Source organism: Engraulis encrasicolus, unplaced genomic scaffold (assembly GCF_034702125.1).
Source record: "Engraulis encrasicolus isolate BLACKSEA-1 unplaced genomic scaffold, IST_EnEncr_1.0 scaffold_752_np1212, whole genome shotgun sequence".
NCBI classification, from domain to species: domain Eukaryota; kingdom Metazoa; phylum Chordata; class Actinopteri; order Clupeiformes; family Engraulidae; genus Engraulis; species Engraulis encrasicolus.
This window is the reverse complement of record NW_026946085.1, coordinates 2,501-15,000: the sequence shown is the minus strand read 5'-3', so window position 1 is coordinate 15,000 and position 12,500 is coordinate 2,501. Positions and strand designations below refer to the sequence as shown.

General features: G+C 42.1%; 1 protein-coding gene across 1 annotated transcript in view; it reads left to right on the top strand.

The window, feature by feature from the left end:
• LOC134444813 (uncharacterized) overlaps nt 1-3,396 on the top strand; it is a 4,274-nt gene extending 878 nt beyond the window's left edge. The window contains exons 1-4 of the mRNA XM_063194004.1: nt 1-74; nt 211-378; nt 1,926-2,021; nt 2,903-3,396. The exon at nt 1-74 is cut by the window's left edge and continues 878 nt beyond it. Coding sequence (XP_063050074.1) covers nt 1-74; nt 211-378; nt 1,926-2,021; nt 2,903-3,202 — 638 coding nt within the window. The 3' untranslated portion in view covers nt 3,203-3,396. The remainder of the gene's footprint in view (nt 75-210; nt 379-1,925; nt 2,022-2,902) is intronic.
• The last annotated feature ends 9,104 nt before the right edge of the window (nt 3,397-12,500 follow it).

The following is a 12,500-nucleotide window of genomic DNA, read 5'->3' as shown; positions in this document are numbered from 1 at the left end:
AAGACATCATCAAAAGTCAATTGCCAGTAAAGGACTTGCTGCGCAGCTGGCCAGCTCTGCAGTTGGAATCGCAGGTAACATGCTTTTCTGTCTGTCCAAACTCAAATCAGTTGTGATGGTGTTCAGCGTGTGACTGCAATCTAAAAAAACCCAAAAAAACATGTATTGATCCTGTCTATATGTTTGTGTTTGTGTTTTATATGTCTGCAGGTTCTCTCAGAATTCCATCGTATCACTAATGTGAACCTGCGCAGCACATTCTACGCTGAACTTGACAGACACACACCACGACTCCTCAACTTATACAGACAAAAGGCAGTACGCACTGGCAAGTTGGCGGAGGCTCTACGGGCTACCCTCGCCGCTTATGATCTTCAGGTATGTCTAAGATTAACTTGGCATGTCCATGACCACATTTTACATCAAGCATATCTAAGTATTGGCCCTACCGTGGCTCTAACAGTAGGGTACTTTACTATCATGCCGGCGACCTGGGTTCGAATCCGGCCTGGGTCATTTGCCGATCCCTCCCCGTCTCTCTCCCCACTCATTTCCTGTCTATCCTTCACTGTCCTGTCCCGAATAAAGGCAAAAAGCCCCAGAAAATATCTTAAAAAAAGCAAAAGCAAGTATTTTGGCCAATCCATATGTGTTTTAGCAACTTGCATTGATGAAAATTAAGATTAATACGACTTCGATTTAAAGAGCTCTTTATGATACCGCCCATCCCCCAACCACCGTGACTAACAAATGCTCTGTGGGAAACACTGGTTTATTGAGCATTCAGTGCAGACAAGCATTATAATGAGTTCACATTTTTCTTACTTTGTGTTATTCATAGAACTAGAACACCAGATGTCGCAGTCAATCTTTTGAAACTTACGTAGGAGTCCTGCCAATGTCAACATTCAGTTGTATTGCTGATGCTACCCTTGACTTGTTAGTACCTGATGACACAGCAACTTTTTTGTTCTGGTCCTGTAATGGGTGTAAAGGTGTCTGCTAATGTTGCATAACATTTGGGATGATATTTGTATGTAAACAAGACACGGCCCCGTTAGTGGGGTCAGAGTCTCAAAAAGGGCTGAAAAGCAAATGCTGCATTTGTAATGGCATGTCAAGAATAGCGTGAGCATTACATCTGCGTGTTGAAATCGACAGGAATTCTCCTTTAATGCTGGTTGTTGATGCTGGGCGTCATCATCATGGTACAGGTTCCTATGGTTTCAGACTGTCACTTACTGGATCATTTGCTGATTACCTTGTCACCAATTGCTGGTCATTCAAGATTCAAGATTCTTTTAATTGGTCCCGAAGGAAATTTGTCTTGGACATACATTCAAGCAATGGACTGATTCATGTCAATAGACAAAGGTAGTTTACATGAAATCTAGTGTTCTACATCTGTTATTACACAGAGACATGCCAAAGAATCTGTTAGGTGATGGTGGTCATACACTACTCAAAAAAAATGGAACACCAAAACCAGGCAATGGAACTTAACGTCAATTATACTTTTATCAGCCTGTCCAGTTAGGAACCAACATTCAAAGCCAATTCATTTTGCCTACTGTTGTGCCAATTTATTAAGCAATGAGTAGATGTATATTAGAAGTAATCACCAAAAAACGGCCCAAAATAGTAATTCTGCAGATGGTGTCCTCCATTTTTCATCCTTTCTGACCATTTTTTTTTGGTCACATGTGGATTTTGTTACTGTCCCAACCCAGGAAGTACCATGAGGGCACTGAAGTGACTTGGGTAGTGCTGCTCAACTGATCTCACAGAAGTATGATTGTATGACAGGAGGAGTTACATTGCTTTGGTTTTGGTACTCCCTTTATTTTTTTTGGAGCAGTGTATTTTTGAGAGGGTCTACATGGCAGTACTATATATTTGTGCAATTTTTATTTTTGTCAATCAAGGAAGAACATGATGTCATCTCGAGACGCACCCTGTCGCTGTGTGCCCTGCCGGTGTACCTGCGAGAAGATGGATCTGCCTTCTTTCAGACATTCAATGTAAGTACTGGTTACCATCCATAAATGTACAATACATCATCCAAAGCTGAGTTCATTTGTTTCCCCCTCCCTTTGGGTCAACGGTCTGGGTGACCTTGGTAGCTCTATCACTTCACTCATATTAATGCACATTTTCATTTGCGTAACAATGTTCATCTCTGCCCATCCCTCAGCTCCCACACAATCTCCATCCTTGTCACTGCTTATCTTGATTATTGTAACTAGCAAATCCCTCCATAAGCTCCATAATGCTCATTATCCAACATAGGACTGTCTCTTCAGACGAAATCCGTGTCAGTTTCACAGATTTTGCCAAAAAGATTTTGGAATTGTTTTCCGTGACTCACGGAAGTGCTTTCTATATTCCCACAGCACTGTGTTAAGTCTATCATTAGAAAATAGATACCAAATTCTAATAATAAAAGAATGCTAGAGCAATTTAAGTTGTGCCCTGACCAAAACAATCCCTTACCTTAACTTGTCAGTAAAGACATGTTTTTGAGAGAGCCCATCAACCAACTCTGGAAAAGGTATATCAAATTCATGTAATCAACGAAAGAATACTAGCTATGCCCAGACCAAAACAATCCCTTACCTTAACTTGTCGGTAAAGAAATGTTTTTTGAGAAAAAAAATATTGGAAATTAGAAATCCTGAGAAAACACAAGACTGTGGAAACCTAGAGCTGTGGGAATATAGAGAAAGCACTTCCGTGTGTCCATCACGGAAAACAATTCCGTGTCTAGGGGCACAGAATTTTGGCAAAATCCATTCCACTGAATTCTGAGATCATGTTGGTCTCTTGGTAAACATATCCAGATTGTCAAATGACTATCTTCCTAGTGTAGCCAACAGGTAATTATGTTGATTGTGTTTTGCAGGAGGAGGAGGAGCCTGATTACCATGATGTCCCTCTTGCTCTTGGCATAACTGGCGCAGACCCCTTCAGCTGCAAGAAGTTTACAGTCGTCATTGAAGGCAATGCTGTTTTTAACGAGGTTCCCACAATTCCAGATTCATTTATGTTGTTGTTTGGGCTGACTTATGTGTTCAATTTGGAATACCCTAAGAGCCTCTTGAACACATTCACAATGATCCAGAAAATGTTTGTTTGTCTGGATGATGGCAAACCACTCAAACCCTGCCTAATGACTTTGAAAGAAGATTTGCTACTGCAGTAGTGCGTGTTTGTAACATTTGCGCGCACACACACACACATGCTCATGTCACACAGCACCCTCTAGATTTGCTACTGCAGTAGTGCGCTTTAGTAGCATTTGCACACACTCTCTCACACACACACACACACACACGCACACACACGTATGCTCATGTCACACGACGCCCTTTAGATTGGCTACTGCAGTAGTGCACGTTAGTAGCATTTGCACACTCTCTCTCTCTCTCTCACACACACACACACACACACACACGGGCGCGCATATGCTCATGTCACACGGAACCCTCTAGATTTGCTACTGCAGTAGTGCGCGTTACTAGCATTGCGCGCGCACACACATGCGCTCATGCGCTCATGTCACTTGGCACCCTCTACACAGCGGCTGAAATATAGCTGAAGCGGCGGAACAGGGACCTGTTACCTGCCAGTTGTACTGTACAGTATTCGAATGCCATACTTACCAGAATGCTTCAACTTTTTTTCTCTCTCTATAGTACAATACACATATACACCCGCACGCACACACACGCGCCCAAATTCAGCTTATTACCCTTGGGACAATGCACGCACACACACACACACACACACACTCTTCAGCTTATTCTCCGCATTTAGGACCTCAGGGCCATTACTTAAACAGACAAACACTCACACATAAGTTAGGCTTATTCCCCGCATACATGACCACACGCGAGCTCACCCACACGTTAGCAGTTGGATGTATGTCTTTTTCTAGCTGTGTTGATTTGGAGGCGAATAACTATAGCAAATGCGTGCATGCACACCACACACACACACACACACACACACACACACACACACACACACACACACACACACACACACACACACACACACACACGTGCACACACTTGCATACATATGCAAGGGGATTTCTTGAGCCAGTACCTTTAGACGTAGACACCAACACAGATGGACGACTCGCACTGCCTGATATTGCCAAGGTATACATAGGACAGAAAAAGGACAGCCAAATGGTTTACAGAACATCAAGGGTAGCATTGGGATGCATCTCTGGACAATAAGATACATGAAACATGATTGCTTGTCATCTGAGTGTCTCATCTTTCTTTAAGCCTTACCAGCAGACACCTAGACACTCACACACACCTAAGTCCATCTTATTCCCCGCATACATGACCACACACTCAAGCACACAAGTGCGTGCACACACACACACACTTCTCCATAGTGTCAAGGTGGACGTTGGATTTATGTCTATTTTCTATAGTTATTTACCTCTTAACCAAACTGCTATTAATAAACAAAAACATGCCCACGCACGCAAGGGGTTTGCTCGTCCCAGTACCTCTTGATGTAGACACAAACAAACATGCAACACATACACACGCACACAAAAGAGCTTCTGTCTGTATTTGATTGTTCACTCACATAGTTAAAATGTGAAATGTTATTAAAAAAGAAATGTCTTTGTCTGGTTGACATAGTTACAGCAATGATAGCCTAATGGCATACCAGAATGCTTTTTTGTTTTTATTTTGTCTTTTGTTAGCAAAGAGTCTCTTTAACACATTCACAATGATTGTTCACATAGTTAAAATGTGAAATGCTATCTAAAAATCCAGAAAATGTTTACAGCAGTGTTAACTGTGCGGTAGCCTAATGGCATACCAGAATGCCTTTTTGTTTTTGAAGAGTCTCTTGAACACATTCACAATGATCGTTTGTCTGGAGGATGACAAACCACTCAAACCGTGCCTATAATGACTTTTTTTTGTGTGTGTGTGTGGAAGATTTGATACTGAAGTAGTGTGCATTTGTAGCATTCTCTCTGTCTCTGTCTCTCTCTCTCTCTCTCTCTCTCTCTCTCTCTCTCTCTCTCTCTCTTTGTCTGTCTCTCTCTCTCTCTCTCTCTTTGTCTGTCTCTCTCTCTCTCTCTCTCTCTCTCTCTCTCTCTCTCTCTTTGTCTGTCTCTCTCTCTCTCTCTCTCTCTCTCTCTCTCTTTGTCTGTCTCTCTCTCTTTCTCTTTGTCTGTCTCTCTCTCTCTCTCTCTTTGTCTCTGTCTCTCTCTCTCTCTCTCTCTCTCTCTCTCTCTCTCTCTCTCTCTCTCTCTCTCTCTCTCTCTCTTTGTCTCTCTCTCTGTCTGTCTCTCTCTCTCTCTCTTTGTCTCTCTCTCTATGTCTCTCTCTCACACACATACTCTTATTGTAATGTTCTGTGTACTTTCCAGAAAAAATAAATGTTATTTATTGTAAATGATTTTATGCATTATTGTGTTGTCTGTAAATGGTATAGCATAGCGAGTTTATGTACTCACACTTTTAAAGTTCACTTTAAGTAAAAATTACAGTTGATGTACTCAAAACTTATTAGGTAATCAGTTACCTCAAAACATTTGAGTTGAGTACATAGTTCGTTTACTCACATTTTTAAAGCTAACTTTACTTAAAGAATGCAGTTCATGTACTCACAGTTTTAAAGCTAACTTTACTTAAAGGATTCAGTTATTGTACTCACAGTTTTTGAGCTAACTTTACTTAAAGAATACAGTTCATGTACTCAGACTTTTAAGGTTAGCATTACTTAAAGAATACAGTTCATGTACTCACAATTTTAAAGTAAAGTTAAATTAAAAGATACAGTTGATGTACTCAACTTATTAGGTAATCAGTTACCTCAAAACTTTTGAGTTCTACTAACTTATCAGGTTTTACAGTGTACACAAAACCAGGCGAGACTCGCTGTTGCAGACAACATTGCTCTGCGAGAAAGATCATCCCTGTCTTACATTCATCCCCTTTGTCATCGTCCCTCTTTTCCTGTTAGTAATTTGGACCTGGCATGTTTATCCCCGTAATTTGTAAAACCGGCAATCAAACGTGCGCGCAGCACTTTACAAAGACGCAGGTATCCTCTCTATCAAAGGAACGCTTTCTCCGCGTGTGGTGTGCTAGATTTTCCGTATCCTCATGGATTGGCAAGACATGTTGGGAGACTTCAAATCAATTCAATTTACTGCCGATTTTGTAGAGATATTATGCTATTCAGCAAAATGTCAGGACCACGTCAACGTTAGTTTGGCAAATAGCCTAACGTTGGCATGCTGATGCAAGACGCATGCAAATAATAATCGATCTACTTCCCCAAGCATAGCCTACTGAAAATGTCCAGCATGTCCAACGTGTTTTACACATTCAAATAGGCCTACTCCCACTAAAGACATCTCCCAAACTCAACGACGAGTGCTGCCAGTGCACATTTCGCCCCTAGCACCACACACGTGGACAGCTCACAATGCAAAAATAGGTAGGCTATATAGCCTAGGTAATATTTGTGCTGGCATTTTTGTTTCAGTTTTGTAACGAGGATTATAGCAGCTGAAGACTTGATTTATTCTAGCCTACGGGAATACTTTTTTAGTTTGGTATAATTACGGACAATGCAAATAACTGTTTTTTTGTGACATGCGGACATTTTTGGAGGGAATATAATCGAAAGTCCCGCCGCCTGGTTTATTGTTTTGTGACGTGCATGTGGATGAGCTTTATTGAAGTTTCATGTAATAGGCCTACTGAGCAGTGAACTGAAATTGAAATAGGCTATATGCCATTTTTACAACATGGCATTTTTCTCGGGTGCTATGAGTTATTGTTTTGCACCGAGTAGGAAACGTTTGACGCCATGCCACTCACAGTGAGTGATCATATTATTTCTCATCATTGTCGGCAAAGGGTAGGGCCTTCAACCATAGCCTATTGTATAGTTTAGTCTTTTTGTAGCCTGTAAGCCAATTCCCTCGTGAAACTATAACGCGCTTCACATAAGAGTAGTGCCGCGGTTTCAGCACCATGGACAGAGGGCGCAAGTCCATTTAGGCGGCAGGCATGTCTTTACTCCACGGCAAATGCCGTTTTTGGGAAAAATATTAAAGTAGTCGCTATTTCTAAGTAGCCTATGTAATGGTCTACTTTGAGACTGTTTTAGATTTGCCTATGAAATGCATCTCTCATGTGAAAGCAAAGGAGAGATAGGCCTAGATATCGCCCCCCTGTTTATAATCGCAAATTATGCATGGCCACAGACAGCGCGGAGACCCAGAACAGTTTCATATTCTAGATAAACCGATAGACCCGCTGATCTGTCTTTTTTAATACACAATGCACAAACACAGTAATAGACCATTTTCAATAGCCCACATACAATATAACTGTCCACTTTTCCCAGTCTCTCTACAACCAAAATGGTTGGTAAGCCTACATCCACAAGCGAGAGCTGAGCCAGAACTTTAGTTGGACTCCCTCTATCTACGTCATAGAGGCTCTGCCAGCGAGGAGCCCAATACTTCAGAAGTAGCTGTAAAATGATAGGCCTACATTTTCATAAACAAAATTGCAGTTTGGCTTTGTTATAGACTGTGAATTTCACATATATGTTTCAAAACACCTCTCCTGACAACATCCAGTATATATTTAGTTATAAATTCACCTAAACCTTAAAGATCAATATGGGCCAGGTTTGTCTCCGTGCGTCAGCGGACACACACACACACACACACTCTCTCTCTCTCTCTCTCTCTCTCTCTCTCTCTCTCTCTCTCTCTCTCTCTCTCTCTCTCTCTCATCATTATGTGGTTACTGTGTAGTAGTGGATAGCCCACTCGCACCGAGGACCACAACTGCACAGGTTTCTCCTGCGCTTACGAGATCCGCGCCCTGAGACAGACCCACGTGCAAGACAAGTTTTCACCACCTCGTGAAGTGTTTAGACCTGGCCTATTTAATCTCGCTGTAAATTGGTGTAATGTAGCAGAAAGTCTCGTTGCACGCAACAACTTGTGAAATGATTTCTTAACGGTTTTAACCGCATCATTCACGACTCTCGAGCAGTTTGAGAACTGAGAAGAATGAGAGAGAGAAAGGGCAGTGACTACCATGTCACTGAGACTATGTGTGTGCGGTGCCTACTGAATCCAAGTGCAGAAAAAAACATATCCATATAGATTATTACAAAATGCACCATGTTATACATTTCCATCAAAAAAAAAAGTTGCGGCCGCATTCCGTAATAAATTTCGCATTTTGTAATAATTTATTACAAGATGAGAAAAAAGTTATTACGAAATGCGTTCAAGAAATGTATTACGAAATGCGTAAATTATTACACAATGCGGCAATTGTCACCGCATTATGTAATAATTTGTTACACTATTACATATTGCACCGTTATTACATAATGCGGCGTTACAGGGGGTAAGTCAATGCAAGTTCATTATAATTTACTCCTTGGATGTTGTTTGATTTGGAATATGTTTTGTCTTTTTTCATAGGGGGGGACAAGAGACAATTGTGAGGTGTCTTTTTTTAGGGCTAAAAACCGCAAGTTACTGGACATTGTAAAAGCTGGCAGCCTTCTTGTAGCACAGGGGTCAAAATGAGGTCATCTGTATCTGCTCTTGCGATCTTCCCCACACATCATCTGATGAGAAAGCAGTTTGCTGTACTTCTCATAGGAATATATGCCTTTTCCTCATCATCGTTCTAAGAAGTAAGTAAGTAAGTAAGTAAGTTTAATTTATAAAGCACATTTAAACAGCAAAAACTGACCAAAGTGCTGTACAGTGTCAGACTAAAATAAAATTAAGCAATACTAAGAATTTGATTAAAAACAAGACAAAATCGGCAGTAAGAATAAAACACATAAGATACAAAAGGCCTTCCACAGTGAATAAAAGGCAAGATAACATTACATGGATAAAGAAAAATAAGTAAATAAAAATAAGGGGGAAAAAACAGAAAAAAGGATGAAACTAGGGAGCAAAGGCCAATATGTAGAAATGAGTTTTAAGTCTGGATTTAAAAGTAGTGGTTGTAGGAGCAGATCTGATGTCAGGAATGCTCCATTTGTCCGGCTTCCATTAACGATGCCAAAACTATCTATGTGATAATTATAGTAGAGCAGCTACAAGGCCAATTTGGCTTGAATCGTGCAAATTATGATACAAGCATGAAACTTGGCAGGTATGTGCTTAAGACCAATACAATCAAATCTGCCTGATTGGCCACTTGAAATGGTGGCCATTTTCCAAGATGGCCGCCAAAAAAGGCTCCAGAAATTGATTTATTGCATAGAATTGACCTTGAAAATTATGATACAAGTATGAAATTTAACATGTATGTGTTTAAGACCAATACGATCAAATCTACCTGATTGGCCACTTGAAATGGTGGCCATTTTCCAAGATGGCCGCCAAAAAAGGCCCCAGAAATTGATTTATTGCATAGAATTGACCTAGAAAATTATGATACAAGCATGAAATTCAACATTTATGTGCTTAAGACCAATACGATCAAATCTACCTGATTAGGCACTTGAAATGGTGGCCATTTTCCAAGATGGCCGCCAAAATGACCCCAGAAATAGATTTATTGCATAGAATTGACCTAGCAAATTATGATAAAAGCATGAAATTCAACATGTATGTTGCTTACGACCAATACAATCAGATCTACCTGATTGGCTGCTTGAAATGGTGGCCATTTTCCAAGATGGCTGCCATAAAAGACCCTAGACAATGATTTATTGTACAGAATTATCCAAGCAATTTATGATGGACACATGAAATTCGGCATGTATGTGATTAAGACCAATAGGCCTACAATCAAATATACTTGATTTACTACTTAAAATGTGATGACGATGTGTCCAAAAAGACCCTAGAAATTTGCAAATTGCAAATTTGGTGGAAATAATTGTTCACTCTCCTCAAATATGTTTCCATAGATGATGAAGTGATACAGATATTAAAATGTTCAGCAATGACACATAAACCAGTTCTTAACTTAATGTCAATGGACCCCAAGGTTATGACATGCTAATAATACGATTACGTGTGGTAATAATATGCTAATAACAGCAATTCATGGTTCTCTCGATATTGCTGTTAAACAGAAGGTGCGTGAACACCAGAAACAAGCTTTGTCATGAATTTGCGTTATTCGCTCTGGACTTGACATTAAACATGTTTAATTTAGCTAATCACATAACTGCTCTGGCTTGTCAGCCTGGGACATTCGAAGATATGAACATCCTCCCCTGGCTGCCCTCTCCAGCCACTGTGCTGTCCCCTTTGCGCACCCGACCTCCGCTAATGGTGGTTGACGTTCGGGCACAAGTTCTGTGGAACACAAGACTGATCGTGGCAAGGCCACCTGAATCCTCGCCTCTCCTAATAGGACGCAATACCCGTGTCTCCCTTGGGTTGGTCACCCCATACTGTGCGTGTCTCATGCGCTCAGCAGGAGCGCAAGTATCAGTTGTGCTGCCTGGAGCGCTGTCCCTGGGTAGGGCGCCCGTGGTTAGCTAGACCATACTTCTCCAATGAAGTATCTCAGGCCCCTGCTCGACCAGGCTGCCTGATTGAGGGGAAGTGCGTCTTTGATGTCCCCCTGGGAACCAGAGCGTGTGCCCTCAAACAGGTGTCTATCGGGACTTTCTTGGCCGGCTCGCTGTGGTGGTGGTTGCTACTTGGTTCTCCGTCCGCAACTTGGACCTGCGGCCCTGCTGGAGAATGACTGGGTCTTTTCTGCAAGCAAGATCGCATGGCAGCTCAAGCTTGCCTAGCGGTCTTGGGCATGGTGCCTCTCAGTTGCACCTGCAGGTGTTGTGTACTGAACATGCTGGATATTCCCCCTTGTGCCAAGGCCTGGTTTTCCATTGGGGAATACCTCTTGATATTGGGGGCCTCGCTATACCTCTGTGGGCTCCACTTGCACATCGGTTACACTCAGACGGGTGGTTTCCGTGCCCTGGGTTCCCTCCACTGTGTGCTTTCCGTGGTATTGGATGTCTGGACGCTGCCTTTGTGCACCCCGTGCTTAACCCCTCTCCCCCCTCCGGGTTCGGAACGAAGACTGCGCCTCTTTCTTGTTCCCCCGCTAGCGTTGCCGGGATCTGCCCTCTAAACACAACGGTAGGCCTAGTCTGGTCGGTGTGCCTGCTCTAATGATGGTGTGAAGTGCCTGCCTAACCCCTAGGTTGGTACTGGTATCAACTTTCCCCATGGTTGGTGTCTGTCTGGAGGGATTAGGGGCTTGCCTCCCCTGCTCTTCCAAGTGCACCCTTCGGGTGCAGCTCTTGCCCCTGGCCCCTGGCCCCTGGCCCCTGGGCCTTGGGGCGGCTGTTGGGCGAGCCGTGTCGCTTATCGCTGTTGATGGACGCTGCCTCTCCGCCTTCAACAGCTCTGGGCATCGGCAGGAAGGGTCTTTTGCTTGCGCATTCTAGGTAACTGGCAACGCAATCAGGAGTTTTTCAATACCCATAGTAAGATGTCGAGTGATTCAACCGAAAGAGAACTATAGGTCACCGAGGGCAACCCTGGTTTTCTGAGGGAGATGAACGAGACATCTCACCAGATTGCCACACTCACCCACAAGCTCAAAGGTTAGTTGTCTCAGATCAGAGCCCGGTAGAAGATCAGAGCCCGGCACACCTTGGCTTTGTCCCTGAGGGGGCGGGATCCCCATCTGCGCAGCTCATTGGTCTGACGGCATGATTGAAAGCAAGTTTTAGCAAATGGCGTTACCCATAGTGAGATGTCTCGTTCATATCCATCAGAGAACCGGGGTTACCCTTAGTAACCTATAGTTATGTGCCTTTCTGCTTGATTATGTTTTCTTCTATGATGAATTAATTGGAAATTCAAACATACTGATTGTTTATTTGCAATTAATGAAGTTCTAGTGCCCTCTTTGATGGCCATCTTTAAAACATTTTCAAGTTGCAAATGAGGGGGATTTGATTATATTGCTCTTAAGCACAAACACAGAAATGTACATACTTGTATCATCATTTTCTTGCTCACTTCTGGGCTAAATTCAGTGTTTTGGCAGCCTTATTGTAAAATGGCTTCCATTTCAAGTGTTGAGTCAGGTAAATTTTATTGTATTGGGTTTTTTTTTTGCACATTCATGCCTAAATTGATGCTTGTATGATAACTTGCTTGATCAATCCTGTGCAACAAATCTATTTCTATGGTATTTTTTGTCAGCCATCTTGGAAAACGGCAGTCATTTAAACTGGGAAATCCGTTAGAATGTATTGTTTTAGTCTTAACTCTTAAGCACATAATGGTCAAATTTCTTGGTTGTATCATAATTTCCTTTCTCAACTCTGTGCAACAAATCAATTTCTGAGGTCTTTTTGGCAGCCATCTTGGAAAATGTCCACCATTTCAAGTAGCCAATCAGGTAGATGTATATACTGATATACTGAATACTGATTGTATTGGTCGTAAGCACATACATGTTGAATTGCATGCT